The following is a 17,896-nucleotide window of genomic DNA, read 5'->3' as shown; positions in this document are numbered from 1 at the left end:
GACTATATGACACAGCAGACAAACGTACACCTGAAGCAGTGTCCCCTTTTTCTCTCGATCTATTGTGCTTTCTTAAAAGATCCTGGGCCTGATTATGTAATAGTGCTTTGCATCCCACTGAGGATTAAAAGTGGAATATAAAGATGGTACTGAATAAATTATTACTGGCAAATCACTAACAATCTATGCAGAAGCTCTGAGAATGCACAAAATCTATTTCTTATCATAGCTTGTAAATGATCTAAGCGCGCCTAGGGGGAGATACAGAAATTCACAAAATCATCTAACTACAGTCTGTCTTTGAAGCAAACACCATTTATCCTTTTACATCGGTTTATGCAGCCAAATTTCACACAGTGCGTCATTTCCTCAGACGGTTTTGTTTCTGAGGTGACTTATCAGATCAGTGGAGCTGCACAAAGAGAACATGAATAAACTAAATTTAGGACTGATACTTTTCTGTTTCATATAGCTCTGTAGCTGTGGTGAGGGGACTTGAACCCCACATAAGTAAATAGATGTTCTTTGGCAACCTTAAACACACGTCTACGGTTGACATCTATGCCTTTTTTTTAATCTCATCTTGTTCCAAAGGCAGGTCTTGCTTTAACTCTTTGATGCTGCACTTCTAAATCCTGTTTGCTCTTACCACAGCTGGCAGGCTCCTTTGTTTGTACTGATTATTTGTTATAATGTCATTGGCTACAGTCAGCTGTTTTAACCAATCAGTGACTAGCGCGAACCTTACAGGTCACTGTGACTGAAAGACTGGGGTTGTCTAATATTGACAGATCCCCCACGGATGTATGTAGAGTAGACTCTACGTGCATCAGCATTGCAATTCTGCTTTTCTACAACTCCAACAGCCAAAGCTTCGTTAAATAAACTTTATTATCCATTAGGATGTTTATCATAATAATGGCCTTAATTTTTTGGTTTAAATAATAATAATAAATATATACTGATTACATTGCATACTAGCAATAAGTCCTTGACCTGTTACACAAAATATTGGTAGTTCTACCTGAGCTGTACGTTGCTTTGTGCAACTGCTAAAGTAGGTCACACAGTGAACACGTTGGTCATGGTAATTCCCATAAGCCCCTTGGCATTTCCTCAAAGGTTACCTAATACACGATACCGTCCAATTGCAGGATCCACTGTGGTCGATGGATTTAACACAAACATGCATACAGCTGTGTGTAACTTCAAGGACACCGTAGAAAGGCTGACAGTGCCACCTAGAGGCTGTATTGGCAGAGCTTCATGCTCTTGATACTTGAATGGAGAATAGTAAGGATCGAAGTAAGAGACTGCATGTGTGACATAAAAACCAAAAACCAAGATGAAATTTGGGAAAGTAAGGTTTATTAAACAGCATTAATACAAATTTTATAAAATGCTAATGTTCTGTATGAAAAAACATCATATGAAGGAATTCACACAGCTGGAATCCATTAGAAATACATTCAATTTCTTAAAAAACTATAATGCATTTTTAACACTTCACCAAGCCTGGTCATGATTGTAAAGTAGTTTTCAGCTTAGTGCATCTTTTATTTTTTATTCCATTTTATTTTTTTCCAAACAAACTGTTGAGGGGATCAGGAAAATATAGGAGGTCTCCGTGAGACTCCATCAGTAATAAAGCGGAAAAAGTAACCGCAAACTGAAAAGGAATAAGCAATGGACACAGCGGGAGTAAACAGGCATGTGCAGCGACAATGAGTGTCTTCAAATGAAACCAAAACTATAAATGTATACTTTTCTATGCTCTATGCTCGAACAGCCTACTATTTGACTCCATCCCACATCTTTGATGACTGTGAGATTTCAGGCCACGTCTTACAAACCAGAATGTGGGAAACCAATCCAATTCCTGAGGAGAAGTTCAGCTATTTTTGCACACTACGATTTTCTGTCTTATCTTCTATGTGAGTCATGAGTTTTCTTACTGGAGGGTTGGTTTGGCTGTTCCTGGGCTCACTAAGCTCAGAGCCCAGGAATGCAGAGCATGAGGATGTTTTTTTTTCCAGGCATCGGTTTTGTTTCTGTAAAACTGTTTAATTAACAAAAAATAAAAGCCCCAAAAGATAAAACATATAAATCAAGAAAAATCTGGTTGTGTTACAATTATGAGGAAATGATTCTTTAAGTATTTTAAAGTTGTGTAAAAGTATATATAAAGAAAGAGGTTAGAGTGGAGGAAATGAAGGCAGAAACATGATCGAAAGGCAAGAAATATAATGTGTTTAAAGTAAAAAAAACAAAACAAAAAAAAAACAACCAAAAATGATTTGATGCTGCAAAAAAATATGGAAGACCTTGATGTTGGGCCGCCACATTCTCTTCTGGAGCCATTCACATTGAGCTAGACTTCCTTAAATTAATGGAAAAGGATGGACCACAGACCAGAGGACAGGGACTCTGTAAACATGAAGACACTGTGCATACAAGACACTTAATCTTGTGCAGGGTTTAAAAGTGGCATCAGACCCAGGCGAGAGCGGGCACAGAGCTGAGATTCATGTCCGTGCAAGGCTCCCTCCCCCAGGGACGCCAAGTTTCCGTTCTTTGACTGGTCACTTTGTGATGGCAGCACAGGAATACATCAGTGCATCAGTTGCTCTTGAGCAGCTCGATGCAACCCTGCAATAGAGTCACGCTGTTCTGTGGACACAAAAGCAACAGAACATTCATTGGGCTTGAGAAAAGCTTTGTATCACATCCTTGTAATGACATGTAAGCTATTTATAACTTCTTTTTTTTTTTTTTACTTAAATATTTGTCTTTATTAAAATTTTGTCATTTGTCTCTTGGAGCGTTGAAGGGAAAAGATGCTAGTACATATGCATCTTCCTTTACTTTGCTGCTCACCTTGGCGTGCTTTATCTCAAGCTCAGCCATCTCTATGAAGTTCTTTCTGAAGGCCACGACTCGTCTGCCCTTGAAACTGGTGAGTTCTGTCAGGATAAGATTGTGCAGTTTAAAAAGAAAATGTCACTTTAGACACAAAGAAACGAGTACAGAGGCAGTCTGCATCGGTTACGCATGAACGCACACACCTTTCTTCCCAGATTCTGAGAGCTTGTCAAATTTCTGCAGGCACTGCCGCTGGTGTTCCTCCGCCTGGGGAATATCCTTGCTCTTCAGTCGGGCCTTATCCAAAGCCTTGTTAGAGTTCTCGTAGTCAGCCAATGCCCGGGCTCGTCTGTACAGAAGGTCCTAAAAACCATATTGGAAATAGTTTTACAAGACAAATAAAAGTTTGGCAGTAGACCTAAAGAAGCCGTTCAACAGCCAACACTTCAACTTTACAATATTCAAATTGTTATTGTTATAAAAATACAGTGACAATATTGAGTGTCATTCACAGAAAGAAGGAAGTGCACTCCTCATCTAGAGTTTCTTTCAACTCTTTCACATACTAAGGAAAGTAGTTTGCGATTACTTGTGCTTTGTGACATGGTGTGCTCTCCTGCTGGAAGCGACCATCAGAGGATGGGTACTAAAAGAGTGCCAAGAAAATCTCCCTCACACCATTACACCACCAGCAGCCTGAACCGCTGATTCAAGGCAGGACGGATCCTTGCCTTTATGTAGTTTACGCCAAATTCTGACCCATCTGAAGGTCACGGCAGAAATTGTGACTCATCAGACCAGCCTACTTTCCAGTCATTGACCAATTTTGGTGAGCCTATGTGAACTGCAGCCTCAATTTCCTGTTTTGAGGTGACATGAGTGGCACCCACTGTAGCCTTCTGCTGCTGTAGCCCATTTGCATTAAGGTTTAATGTGCTGTGCATTCAGAGATGCTCTTCTGCGCATTTGTAATTGTAAGAAGTGATTATTTGAGTAACTCTCTGGGTTAGCAAGCCATATTCACCCAGGGAATTGCCACTCATGGGATATTTTCTCTTTTTAGCACAGTTTTCTGTAAATGCCAAGATGGTTATGTTTGAAAATCCCAATAGATCAGCAGTTTCTGAACTACTCAGACTCATCTGGCAACAATAACCATGCCGCATTCACAGTCACCTAAATTGTCTTTCTAACACATTCTAACGCTCGGTTTGAACTTCAGCAAGTTGTCTTGAACAAATCTACATGCCTAAGTGCATCGAGTTGCTGTTGTGTGGCAGGCTAAAGAGATATTTGTTAATATTAATGAGCAGCTGAACAGCTGCACCTTATAAAGTGGCCATTAAGTGTATATGGAGTGAGAGATGCAGCGACTGGGCACAATGGTTATAAATCTGTCCACGCTTTATGAAGACAGAAGACAAACACGTCTCACTTTAGCAGCTTGGATGTCTCTCATGTAGTATCTCAGCAGCTCTGTGAGTTTTAGATCCTGGTCAGACGCCACTCTTCCCTCCACTTTCTGCAGAGACAATATTATGTTCAAACTAAAACAAACCAGAGCAGTGTAAGTGTCACTGTTTGTTAGTAGTTAAAGCTCTACTTACTCTAAACTTCTCAAACAAGTCTGACAGCTTCTCAAGATTTCTGTGGGAAAAAAAGAAAAAACAATCACTACAATGTCTCACAGAGCCATGTTGTACATCTGTGTAGTAACACATATTTCACGTCTTGCACTCACTTCTTATTTGCTGTCATATCATCAGCTGCGAGACTGTTCAGAGTGGCAGAAATGTGAATATAATCATCTGCAATATCTGTAACAAGAGAAATATCAAAATGTAGAAAATTACACACATAAATTAAATCATCCAAACCAAGTAAATGCTCTAAGATAAACATGACATACTTTTGTGTGCACGGGTCATTTTCTCTGCTTTGGCAGTGGAATCTTTGATCTTGCTGGAGTAGTCAAGCAAGAAGGTTTTTTCCTGCTCAAAAAAATCATCGACTTCCTGCGTGCGAAACAGAAACACACAAAGGTCATTAAAGAAGTGGCTACAATGCTTCATGTGGGACACTATCCAACATTGACTGTAAGCAGACTGTGCATAAGTCTCACCTTTACTCCTGAGATAAGGACTTCATCAGCTGACTTTACCATGTTTTTAAAGAATCCTCCAAACATTTCTTTTGCATTCTTTCGCCTCACACTGAGCTAAAATGACAGAATTTAAACACAGTAACCAAAAATTGTGTAAACGCGACACAATTTATTTATGAGAGCTTCATACATGATGCTGTGAAAACTAAGGACTGAAATAAGGCTGCAATGATTCATTGAGTACCATGTAAGTAGTCTGACATGGAGTCATCTACACACAAGCTGAAGAACAGAGGTGGAGCCGTTATCGTTAGCGACCACTGCAGTCCCCATTAAAACCTTTATTAGGAAAAAGCTGGCGGGGGTCCTTCATCAAACTGCTTGTTCAACAAAGCACCAGAGTATAGAAAAGAGAACTCTGTAGCTGCCCCCATTTACCACCATTTTTATTTTTAAACACAGGATTTATTTACAGTAAAGCTACAGAAGTTAAAATAAAAGCATATGTGTGCAGGTGAACCGTTAGCTTAGTGTGACACGATGTTTAAATTATGCAGCTTGCGGAAGGCTGGCGACAGCTGTCCTACTTTCTATTGCAGCGATACCTGCAGGAAGCAGGGGTGTCTCTAAAGGGGGGCATGGGGTGTACTAGACAATATTTGTTTCAGGGCTTAAATGACATTATTCTACAGACTTAGATTACCATAAATATAAAAAATTATTTTATAAATTCAATTGTATTAAGTGCTATTAAAATGACAATTTCTAAAATAAAAACCAACGAGCAGTGATATTGTGATATTCCTTTTTTGATTATTTGTTATTCCTCATTAATAACAATAGAAGTATTTTTTATCCAATTAATTGATGGGACAGACTACATTTTTACTAAAATAATTAATAGTTACAGCCCAAGACTGAAGTATTATTTGTGAATCTACCAACATTTCATTACTTTGCATAGATATATCTAAAAATTTTATACAGAATATTTAACACTTATCTGAACTCTATGGCTGCTGCTACTGACTGACCACACAGATAAGTGTGCTGATCACAGCAGGATGCAAACCACGTGTCATAAATTCTACTTCCTCTCTTTCCAACGAATAACCCGTGAAAGGAAGTCGGCACTAAGAGGAACTCACATCCTGGTCATACTCCAAGAAAATCTGGAAGTTTCTGTCTTTGCTTAAAACAGGGTGAGAAGACAGTCTCTGCAGGAAGATTTCATGCACTTGGACAGTTTTCTTAAACACAGCCAGGTATTCACTGAAAACAATACAAAACAGAATATATTACATGGACATTTTTGGTGAGGTGGACAATATTTTACATAGCTTACTGATAGAAATCTAGCATGCCATGAAGATAAAAGGATACAAAGCAAAATCCAGTGTTTTGATTTGAGTGTCGCACTCACGCCTCCAGCTCCTGTTTCATTTTAGTGTACTCCTCTTTGGTCATAGTGGCTTCACCTTCTCCCAGTTTGTGCATCTTCTCTCTTGGGCTGTCAAAGTCAGGCTTCGGGGGTGCTGGCGGAATCTGTGAATAATGAAGCGTGAAACAAATTAATTTTCACTGATAGTTAAAAGGTTATGAGGTTTCAAAAAAGAGGAAAAAAAAGTCTATTTTATACTTTTGGAAATTAATTTTGTGTTTATGGTTTCTGTTGACTGAGTGCAAAGGATTTAAAAGTTAAGTTGAACTGTGAAATCAACAGCTTCTGTCTCTGGGTGTGAGCCATCTCTGTAAATAGTAGTACGCACTATTAGGCCAGCATAATCCTCCGTCTCCACCAGAGTGTCATGTAACCAGATGAAATCTTCATGCTGCCTGGGAACAGAGAAATCCGGCTTCTGGAAAGAGCTCAGTGTGGTCTGTGAAAACAGTTAATAGCACTTTGTAAATATTACTGATAACATATCAGCAAACACTATTATAGAAGGGATTAAAGGCTAGGATTAAGTTTAAACGTTATTCTGTCTCATTGTTGAGACACAAACATTCTTTTCTTTTCATTTTTTTTACCTTTGTATGAACTGTAAACTTGACTTTGTCTCTTTCACAGAGTGCATCGGGAATGTCAATAAGAAGAGAGGCATCGTGGTTTAGGTCCACAGACACAGAGCGCAACTGAGGAGAAATAACAGACCAAAAAACATAAACACATTGCTTTTGTGTGTGAAGTCATTTGGTTTTTAAACATTGCTTTTAGGACATAATCAACAGGTCTTGTCATTTTCGACTTATTACCCCTGATCTTTGGTTTGTGTAGCTCGACAGTAAGACAGGCAGAGCTTATTGAATCCTGTATTTTTAAATGATGGCTTAATAATACTCATCAAAAGACTGAGATTTTACATTTGGAGAACGAGTAGTGTACACATAGTGTTGTATGTGACTACCAATACACATTCTTTCAGCTCGATTTGGTCTTCAACAGACCTCAATAACTCTAGGGTCACTTCACCGACTCTTTTCTTTGTACCGGATATAAATATTTTATGCAAAGTGCACAAACAATCTCTTTTGCTCATGTTTCATATTTCCCAACTGCAACAGTACCAGTAAAAACCTGCCACTAAAGCACTTCAACAAATCCTCAGTGGCTGCAACTTCACAATATACAAACATCTCTGAGGCATATTGTAAGCAAATACACTGCTGAGCTAAAAGCCATCATCCTGACTCAACACCCAACAAGGAATTAAGATACAAACGGAATGAAAACAACTATGAAATCTACCTAGCTCAATCTATACACATTATCAGTTAAAAAAAAAAAAAGAACTAAACATTTTATCTAAAATGCACAGGGATTCAAGACAAGTGTACAGAACTGTGCTTCCACATGCTCTAGTCCTGCTTGAGCTTAAAAACTAGGTCCACACCCTTGGTAAATAAAGAGTAAACCTAGCTCATTATTTACAGTCTTGCTGGAGGAAGCGACGTGTTACACTTTACTGTCCGTTTATTAGATACAGCCATCTAAAATTCCTGCATTTCCTCAGGTTTTGTTGCAACTTGTGATGAGGTTTTAATGTAACTTTCTGCTACTTTTTTTTGTAGTCTAACTCGATTGAGGTAAATGGTATGATTCAGCAGCACCACAAACTACATCTTTCACAGATACTGTGAGGTTTAATTAGCATCTGTCAAAACAGCAGGAAAAAAAACTTCACATGTAGACCACACTGCGATGCCACTGAGCTTTGTGCTGCACAGTAGCTGAATACACCAGTTTGGTGGACAGAAAACACAGCAGAAGCGCCACATTCATGACATTGGTGCCTAGCCGAAAACGACCCTCTTTTTTATTTATATTTATAAGCGCTGAATTATGCGGAGGAGGTGGGGGAGTCAGAATTTGGCACCCGCTAAGCGACTTTTCTGTGACTCTGACGCAATGTGTTGCATGTTTAATCGCGTTCGCTGCGCCAAATTTTATTAGAAAACAAAATCCCCACCCCCACCAGGACTTTTAAAATACCCTTCTTGACAGCCTCATCGATAAACCGTTCGCTAGCGTTAGCCGGAGGCTATCGTTATACAGAACGAAAAGAACTCAATAACTTAGCCAGAAAGCAATCGTTAACGTTAGCTATCTTGGTGCTGACTTTTAATGCATTTTTTATTGCCACGAAAGGTTTAACCTACCTTTTCTTTACTGTTTTCATCTATTGATGTCATAATGGCACTGAAATCGAAAGAATGCCTGGAAGACGATCACTGGAACAACACAACTATTTGCAGGAAGCGAACTCTGTGGTGGCTAGTTAGCTACCAAACGAACTGTCAAAACCTTTTTTTCGCCCACATCCCACTGACGACAAATTCAATCCCGCCTCACACGAATATGACTGGACAGTGTAGGAATTTACAAAAGCTACGATTGGCTCTTTGCTTAATCAGTCATGTCACACACCTGTACCAAGTTTTCATAAAGCACAGGCATTGTGATAACTTTTTATAAACAGCAGCGTTACGCTTTTTAAAAAAAATAGCGGACAGTTGTGTACTAACTAGCCAAAAAAGTAAAAGGGCAGCTCAGTCAACTGAACTGCAGAGTAAGTAATTCGACGGATGTATTTTGATGTGACACCGCACATTATGGGTAACGTAGTTTAAAAAGTCGTAAGTTTATTCGTTGAAACCACCACTCGGAACTCAATTTCCCAGCTACGGGATTTTGTGTAACGAAAAGGCGCGTCGTTCAGAAACTGTCCGGTTTGTTTGGAGTCACATGAGAACATGTTGGGGCAAGTATCACCGGCGGTGAAAATAAACAAAATCTTTAAATGTACTTTGAAGCTTTGGGCCCACTGTAGTTGTCTGTGGTTATTTAGCTAATAAGATATCGCCTTGTTGGCCAATTGTGTGAAAATCGCCAGAATGTTCACTTTTATACGAGTTTTGTCCGTCGGAGGCATCATTGTACCTCAAAGCACCTCCCTCCCTGTTCGCCACTTTTCTGCTTATCATTGTTTACGAGCGCCAAAAAGACGAAGTCCGTACAGTTCAGTGGACACAGAGCGCTACTCTTCTCTCGTGAAGTCCGTCATGTCGACCAGAGTCAGTTCCCAAACTCCGGAGACCCTCCAAGCGGAAGACGACCAAATTTATGGACCTGTTGTCAAAGCTCAGACTCCTACAAAAGCAGAGACGAGGGTACCTAAAATCCTCCATCCATTCTTAAACTGTCAAGAGCCTATAGAAACAGAAGAGCCAGAATCGGGACCTCCAGCTCGGATTTTGTTAAACAGAGGGCAAGGCAGGTCTCTGGTACCAAGTGTGACCCGCATCCTTCAGCAGACCCTCTCCCCAGACCAGATCTTCTACCTGGAGAGGTGGAGGAAGAAGATGATTGCGGAGCTTGGAGAGGAAGGCTTCAAAGAATACAGCCAAAGTAAGATATGAAAGATTTGAGTTATCTTAGTGTGAATGTGGTGAGATCAACTGAAAAAGTGACTCTGTGTTTTTGTTGTACTCAAAAACAGATTTATTTAGGCAAGGGAAGCTTTTCCATTCAGCCTTGGAGAATGTTCTTACTTCACATGCAACATGGAAGGATAGAAATCCTTCAGAGTATCCACCAGAGGTACAGGGATACATGCAGAGCGTCTCTGACATCCTGGAGGACATCCGAGCGGTGAGAGCTATAGAAAGCACCGTACAGCATGAAACACTGAACTACCTGGGAGTTGTGGATTGCGTTGCTCGCTACAGGTGAAAACACAGATTTCCAGACCTCTTTTCCACACCAAGCTTTAGTTATTTATCTTTTTTAAACTAATTTCCTTAACTTCACTCATCCAACCTTTTTTCCTGCAGGGGTGTACTATGTGTTATTGACTGGAAAACTTCAGATAAACCCAAACCATTCCTAAGCAACACGTACGATAACCCTCTTCAAGTGGCGGCCTATGCTGGGGCTTTGAACAGTGATGCCAACTACAAGTACCAGGTAATCTACTAAGATAAATGATGTGATGAGCTTGTATTTTTCACAAAGGTTGCACTGTTCAAAATATATCTTTGTGATTACTGTGTGCCACCCGCTGATCTGTCCCTGCTGCAGGTTGAAAATGGACTCATTGTCGTGGCATACAAGGATGGCTCTCCTGCCCATGCTCACCAGCTCAACTCAGAGCTGATGTTGGAGTACTGGAAAACATGGCTGCTACGACTCGAAGAATTTACAGAACAAAGGTAAAGCAGTCAGAACAGTTTCTCATTTTACTACATTTTGTCACGTTGTATATAGATTTTTACACTATATGTATATGAAGTAATTACAGTTACAAAAATCAGAAATGCCACCAAAAGTTTAATTAAAACAGTGTCTGGATGCTGGACGTTAAGCACTGAATTACATTGTTATGCTCATTTATAGTGCACATAATTTCATGTTTTTCCTTCTTCATTTCAGATCCAGTTGTGCATCAAGTGCAGAAAAGAGATAAGCTGTAGAGACAAAAAATCAAGCATGTTCCAGAGCAATAAGAGGGCCAAAAAAAGAGCTATTAACACATAGATCTAGCTACTATATTTATTCCAACTGTTTTCTGAAAGAATTGGCTCACATTGTGACTTTAACTTATTAATAATTAATAGAAAAAGGTGTAGTGTAATTTTGTTTTACTTCTACTCTGTCCCTCATTGAAACATTTGAAATTCATTTAATCTAAACCAGGCTTCCCTGTAAGAGGGATCTTCAGTGAAGCCCAGGTTCGCAAAGAGCCTGTAGGACACAGCATTCTCCTCTTCTATGAAGCTGTAAACTGGGTAGCCCAGTGCATGATTCCTCTTGGCCAAGCTGCTGACCAGGATTTTGGCATAGCCTTTCCCTCTGTGCTCTGGCAGCGTGTAAAGCATTCCTATAGCGCATGATGCATAGGTCAGAATCCAGGACACAGGCTTTCTTTCAGCATCCAGCACGCAGCAGGAGGGGAAGTTTGCAATCATGTTGCGGATCAGCCCAACGGCCACATCGTCCTTTCCAAACTTCCATGTTTGGTTCACCAAGCCAATGTGCGATTCATCAAGAGAGCTTATTGAGATCCCTGAACTGACATGAAACAGAGAAAAACATGTTTTATTATCAGGACGTTAAAGTTATGATTAATTATGTGTATGTGTAAATAATACCTGTCTACAGAGGGAAGCCTGCTCACATCTTCCAGTGTCATCAAGTAACATGTTGCCACTCTTTTACAGGGTACACCCTTTGCTGATGCCACTGCTTTGAATATCTCAGTGTGGGAAACACTGGTTCCTTTAACACAAGTAATCAAAATCTTGAATGTGTGAACCTGTTTTTGTATTGAGAAAATGATTTATTAAAGCAAGATTAAAGATTAACTTGCTCCCAACATGAGAAGTGCAAAGTTTAACCAAAGATGTGTCCCAACTTTTTTTGTTTTGTTTTGCAGAGCCATATCTTTCTATCACTAAATGACATACTATAACACTCACAGCACTTTGAACACAATGAAAGACAATAACATTTTGAAAGCTATAATTCCACTTTGAAGTTAGAAGTACATAAACACCAGGTGTTAGGATGACTTTTCATTGGCTGGTGTAATTATTTAATTGAAAATCACTTGCAGTAATAGACTTCAGTGGCCATATGCAGGGCTGCAGTGTGGGAGCCAGCGAACAAACAGTTTATTGAACTGATTCAGTAACAATGCAAACAATAAAAGAGCTTGTTGACATTACCAACACAAAAGTACTTGCTCCAGTCAAAAACAGATGACTTGCTGAGGATTTCCTCTAGAACAGCAGCATCTGTTGCAAAAAGCACTGTATCTTTGAAGAGGTCACTCTTCTGGAAGACAAGTAGACACGTGATCTGTACTGGCATTTAAACAATGTATTCTGTGCACGCAAGCCCCGCCCCCCTGCACAGACAGTACCTGTTCAACGTGTGGTTTGCACATAATGACGCGGAACTGTGGCCACCTGTCCACTAAAACCCGTACAGGGTCGGATCTGACTCTGTTTCTGAGCACCAGGAAACCGTAAACCTTAAATCAATTCAGTAGTTGGTTATTTGCAGTACATTCAGCTCCTTGTAGAAATAACAGTATAACAGATTTAACCGTGCATACCTGCTGCGACATAGGTAAATATCTCTTCAGCTCGTTTCCCGCTGTTTTTAACTGATCTTCGGACAATTCAAAAGCCATTTTTCCCCACTCATGAAGAAATGAAGCGTACAGTTCGGTAAATCCCGGAAGTGATCGGAAATCGGGGGTCTCCACGACGACGGAAATGTTAGCTGGGATTGTTTCTAAAGGCTGAGGTCGTGATTCGCACTTTCATGGCTTAAAGTTGAAGAGGAGGCACAAAAAAACCGCCCCCACGAATAGCTCACATAGTAACTGATGTCGATTAACTTTCAGATTTGTGAAGTTTAAAGATATTTTGAATACACGACCGCTTCATTAGGTACACGAGTGATTTGTACTATTTGGTGCCATTTAAGTCCCCATGACAGAAACTGTCCATCATTTTTTTTTTTTTTTTTTTTACAATATTCAAAGATTTTTAAACTTTTTTTCAAGCACATGTAGCCTAAAATGCCATGTCCCTAGCTGTCTATGTTTAACTTCAGTTACCAATATAAGTTATATATTAAAAATAACCAAAAAATAAAATAAATAAATAAATATAATATTCTACAGCATTTTTAATGCTTAAAAGTATTTTAAACAGCTGTCTTGCTGAATTGCCTGAGCCCACACTGTTATTCCTGCAGATTGAGTCCCCTCGCTGGTCATCTAGTCATACAACTTACAGCGAGTTTTTTCATTGTTGAAGATAAAAATCATCTACCAGAATAGAGTGTCACTGTTTCATTAAAAAAAAAAAGTTTCACAATATTTCAAGGGAAACATGTCCACTCTGTTACCCATATTTACAGTTATTTATTTACACTATAAACTGATATTTCTTTGTAACTTTGATCATTCGCTTGATAAACATGTTAAAAATCGTTTTTATGGTCTTCATGTGCTAGAAAAGAGAAAACATCCAGTGAGCAGCAGCTCCGTTGTTGATGCCCGAGGTTAAAGGGGAATATCCAGAATGCTTTAATTTGATTGGAAGACAAAAAGGATTCAAATAACTCATTACAGTCACAGTATGCAACATGCAACACGTCAAACCTTGAAGTAGATGGGCAAAAGACCCCACCGGTGCCACATCTGACAGCTCAGAACAGGAACTAGGCTGTGCATCGAGCAGTCTGGAGGTCACTGTGGAAACACCCACAGTGTACTTTTTGACTATGCTGAGGAGTTGAGCTTGTCTGTAGATTCATGTTACAAGAATTCATTTTTAAACATGTTCAATGGATCACAGAAATATTGCAACACTGTCGTTTAACTGTTAATAATTACACGTCAAATGGAACTCCATGAAATTTAGACAGCATGGCCTCTCGAAACTCAAGGAACATCTGGGCTTCAAACACCGTGACTTTCATGTTGTTGTCTGATGTTTGCTACACACAGCTGAACAAAAAACACATAAAATTCAATATTGTTGAAAGGTTTTATGAAAACAGGGATTTTAAAACTTTTTTTTCTTTACAACTTTCTACAGGTTGTGCCAGCTCTCCAGTTTGACCAGTTTAAGAAGCGGTTTAGCTTCTTCATCTTTACACACTCTTTCCTCCCTTTACACCTCATTGCAAACAGACATTCAGTTGTGTGTTAGGTGGTCTGTGCTGTATGTGTGATAGTAACTCACTGTTTTCTGAGTGTGCTTTGGCTTCCTTCCATCAAAGGCTGATCATATTTTCAGCAGTGATGTGAGATGGGATCTAATTTCTCTGCTGAATTCTAAAATATTTGAACAATATTGTAATCAAAAAACAAAACAAAAACATTTAAGCCTGACAACTATCAGTTATTCAGAATTTACCAGATATGTTATGTCAGTTTGGCTTAGATGGATTTAATAGATCTCTGATTATGTCACACACCCCAGCAGGTCACCACAGAAGCTCGACATGCAGGTTTCATGTTAGTACATTAGAAAATTATTACTATATAATTAAACATAGTGTAGGCTATAGCTATCATTAGGTTACTACTGTAAAAAGATGCATACAGATTGAGGCTGGTCTCCTATCCTGAGGAGGTGAGGAGGTCAGACTCCTGCTGATCTGCTCTCTGCACAATCACACAGATTGACCTGCCCAATATAACCTGCAGCTGTCGCTGTTGAGGCATTTTGAACAGAGGTTCAATAACGGATGCTTTCCAAAAAATAGAGGCTTTTTTAAAATAAATGAGGCAGATGAGAATGGCCAGACTTCTTCAAGCTGATAGGAAGGCAACTCAATAACTACTCATTACATCCAAGCATCCTGCACCGCGAACCTTGAAGCAGATGGGCTTGTGCAGCAGAAGACCACACCAGGTGTCACTCCTGTCAGCTGAGAACAGGAAGCTGATTTGATGCTGTGCTTTCAATATTCCAGCATTTTACTGGCAAGGCATCCCTAAAAAGAAAAAAAAGAAGGAGAAAGAAAAACAAGTGAGTGTATTTCACAATTATTTCTGGAAAACAAAAATCCTGTTATAAAATGTAATACTGCTCACACAATGCAGGAGCTTGAAGAATGTCTGAAACACTTTCTCAGCAATATGAAACTTTTATTTTGAATTATTAAAACAGAAAATGGGACGTTAAACAATGGGTGTGCTGACAATTTTACAGTAATTCAAGTAAGAAAGAGAATCATATTTCTGTGAAGTAGGAATAAATTACAACAAGATATGAAGCACTTTGGAGAGCCACATTTACTATTAATCTCAGTGGTGTTTAAAAAGGGGATCAGCTCATATGAAGGAACAGACAGCCACAACAATGGACGACTTCTTGCACAGCAGAGGAGAAGGGGAAGTTGCTGACACATCTCCGGGAGTGTGTGTGTGAGAAAAGGGACACAAAAGACACATTGAAGGCAACAGTGGCATGACATTCGTGACTGCAGGCTGAATAAGCTGAAATCTATTGTGATTCTTGTTCATACTGAGACATAGCAGGCTTTTAGTGGGGAATCAATTAGCTGTATCAGACTGTTTTGTTAATCCGTACAATAGTGGTCTACAATCAGTTTTTAAAATCGTTTATCTCTTTTATTTAATCTTTTGGCTCCCGTGGTGTTTGATTGTAAGCACTTGTAGTGGCGATTCCTTTTGTTTGACCAAACAAACATCCAACAATTAAAAATCTACAAGCCACTGCTGCACTGAGGTAACATTTTGTACACAGGCAAAAGAAGTCCACCGTCCAAAACTTTGAAAGTTGCTTCTTTTTTTTTTTTTTTAATGCAGTTTGCCAAGCAAAAACAAGATCCATTGTTGTTGCTTCCTGCTGCTTCTCCTCATCTGGTAAAAAACCATAGCCCCACCCCAGTGCATGCTGGTCCTATACCAGTGCCTTTATTTACAGAGAATGGCCCTAGAGTTTTTCCTGGCTGACTTAACAAGATAAACAACAAAACAAAACAAGACAATGAAGCAAGTATTAACCTACAAATAAAACTTGTGAATAACCCCAAAAAATATAAGTAAACCAACAACAAACTCTAACAAATTTCAAAATAATAAAAATAAAGAACAAATAGCTCCAACACCACTCATTACCGGAGGGAAACATATTATTGGGTCACCTTATTGAATTTGGTGACATTGCTTTGGCCTACACAGCTGAATCCTGCCCTCTTTAACTGCCAAATAAAATAAGTTTCTTCCACCTCATTAGTCTTTTTATAACATAATTAACCCCACTCACCTGTCCTCACCGAGAGATCACATAACTACTCGTGCTGATTACGACGTTGGCATAGCCTTTCGCTCTGTGCTCTGGCAGCGTATACAACATTCCCACAGCACAGTAATCACATACGAGTATCCAGGACACGGGCTGACCCTGGCCGTCTGTGATGCAGCATGATGGGAAGTTAATGATTTGGTTTTCAATCTTCCTGTAACCCTTCTCATCTCTTCCAAACTTCCAGGTTTTATTCACCAAGTCAACATAGGAAAGGTTAAGAGATGAAATCCTCAACTCAAGCTCACTTAAAAAAAAAAAAAAAGTTGAGAAACAGTATAACTGACATCATTCTGAAGCACATTTTATGTGACATATGCACAGATATAAGGTACATCTTGCTTTTCAGATTATACCTGTTAATCGCTGGCATGTGCAGATAGTTGGTGTCTTGCAAATACAGAAGGTGTACTAAAATATCAGTTTTGTATTTTACTCTTCTGTCAGAAGACACTTGTTTGAGCATTGGTGCATGGGAAACATCAAGTCCTGTTGGATGAAGATCATTCACATTGAATACTTGTTTTGTTGTTCTCCTTGCAAGAGGTTAAACCAGTAATTTGTAAAAACAGCAAAACAACATAAAAAGGTGTAACTATCATTAGGAAAATCGTCATATGACCATTAAATGTTTTTTTTTTAATTTGTTGATACACTGCTATCAAAGAATCTGTTGTAACTTACACTTCTTTAGTATTAATGCATCACATTGTGCAAAGTGTGTCCTGTGTCTATAAAACTGTGTAAATAGGAACAGCTGTCAAATGTAGTGACGTAAAAGCCACCATATTTTTTACTGCTTATTTTCTGAGCTCACCTCCTATCGAGAAATAAGTGCTCCAATCAACAGCATTCTCGTCTGTTAGCATTTTCCTCAAACTCTGTTCATCCATGCTGTAGTATGTCACCTTTTTTCATGAAATTCAAGGCACGCTTTTTCTGTGAAATAAACAAAAGCTGTCACAATCATGCGACATGGAAAGATTTCAGTCTTGAAAAGCTGTCCACAGTTTTCCGACGGGATTTAAACACACCTCGGGGTCCGGTCTGCAGATGATAACTTTAAAATCAGGCCACGTATCGACCACAACTTCCAGTGTAGTCGGTTTGTTCCTGTTGATACCGAACAGGAAACCGTACACCTGAAAGCATGAAACACCTTTAAGCGCTGCTGAGGCTGTAAAGCACAAAGACACACTGTTTATGTCGCAGATACCTTATAACTCTTCGGTAAGTGTTTGAGCAGAACTCCTTCAGCGATCTGCAGCTCGTCTCTGTTCAGGACCTTCATGTTTGGATAGTTGGACAGTTTTCTGACTAATGCACTTTAACCTTTTCAGGTTAAACTGCGATGGCAATGATGGCAATCAATGAAATGTACATAGTTATTTACAGCACATGAAACTCAGATATGATATGATCAAATATGATCTTTCGTTCCAAAGACATTTGTGCGTCTTTGTAAATCAAAGAGCGTGTGAAACTCTGGAAATTGCGGAAGTGATGTGAAGTGGACGCAAACGCTAACTGGACTTTTCCTCCAGGCTGAGGTTGTCGTGATTCGCACTTTCG

At 39.3% G+C, this 17,896-nt stretch overlaps 3 protein-coding genes and 1 pseudogene across 4 annotated transcripts; 1 reads left to right on the top strand and 3 right to left on the bottom strand.

Moving 5' to 3' along the window:
• Positions 1–1,346: 1,346 nt before the first annotated feature.
• snx5 (sorting nexin 5) lies at positions 1,347–8,803 on the bottom strand. The gene is made up of 13 exons (XM_031737639.2): positions 8,627–8,803; positions 6,998–7,102; positions 6,736–6,846; positions 6,390–6,511; positions 6,115–6,238; positions 4,985–5,080; positions 4,772–4,877; positions 4,604–4,679; positions 4,470–4,509; positions 4,298–4,384; positions 3,066–3,225; positions 2,878–2,963; positions 1,347–2,670 (listed from the first exon to the last, which is right to left on the bottom strand). The coding sequence occupies exons 1-13, from the start codon at positions 8,657–8,659 to the stop codon at positions 2,620–2,622; spliced, it is 1,197 nt and encodes a 398-aa protein (XP_031593499.1). The 5' UTR covers positions 8,660–8,803; the 3' UTR covers positions 1,347–2,619.
• A 374-nt stretch (positions 8,804–9,177) lies between these two features.
• Positions 9,178–11,040, top strand: mgme1 (mitochondrial genome maintenance exonuclease 1). The gene is made up of 5 exons (XM_031737640.2): positions 9,178–9,875; positions 9,967–10,195; positions 10,301–10,433; positions 10,548–10,678; positions 10,899–11,040. Exons 1-5 carry the CDS (start codon positions 9,362–9,364, stop codon positions 10,930–10,932), a joined length of 1,041 nt encoding a protein of 346 aa, XP_031593500.1. The 5' UTR covers positions 9,178–9,361; the 3' UTR covers positions 10,933–11,040.
• Positions 11,041–11,094: 54 nt separating this feature from the next.
• On the bottom strand, positions 11,095–12,837 carry LOC116318588 (glycine N-acyltransferase-like). Of its 2 annotated transcripts, none has more exons than XM_039621639.1 (5): positions 12,586–12,837; positions 12,391–12,501; positions 12,194–12,299; positions 11,618–11,744; positions 11,095–11,537 (listed from the first exon to the last, which is right to left on the bottom strand). In XM_039621639.1, exons 1-5 carry the CDS (start codon positions 12,661–12,663, stop codon positions 11,126–11,128), a joined length of 834 nt encoding a protein of 277 aa, XP_039477573.1. In that variant the 5' UTR covers positions 12,664–12,837; the 3' UTR covers positions 11,095–11,125. The 2 variants fall into 2 exon arrangements, with proteins under 2 accessions (XP_039477573.1, XP_031593502.2); XM_031737642.2 differs by having other exon boundaries at positions 12,194–12,302; positions 12,586–12,836.
• Positions 12,838–14,042: 1,205 nt separating this feature from the next.
• On the bottom strand, positions 14,043–17,806 carry LOC116318530 (annotated as a pseudogene).
• Between the last annotated feature and the right edge of the window lie 90 nt (positions 17,807–17,896).

The sequence above is a fragment of the Oreochromis aureus genome, linkage group 13 (assembly GCF_013358895.1).
Source record: "Oreochromis aureus strain Israel breed Guangdong linkage group 13, ZZ_aureus, whole genome shotgun sequence".
Taxonomy (NCBI): Eukaryota; Metazoa; Chordata; class Actinopteri; order Cichliformes; family Cichlidae; genus Oreochromis; species Oreochromis aureus.
Note: the sequence above shows the minus strand (reverse complement) of the source record. Positions and strands in the feature narration are given on the sequence as shown.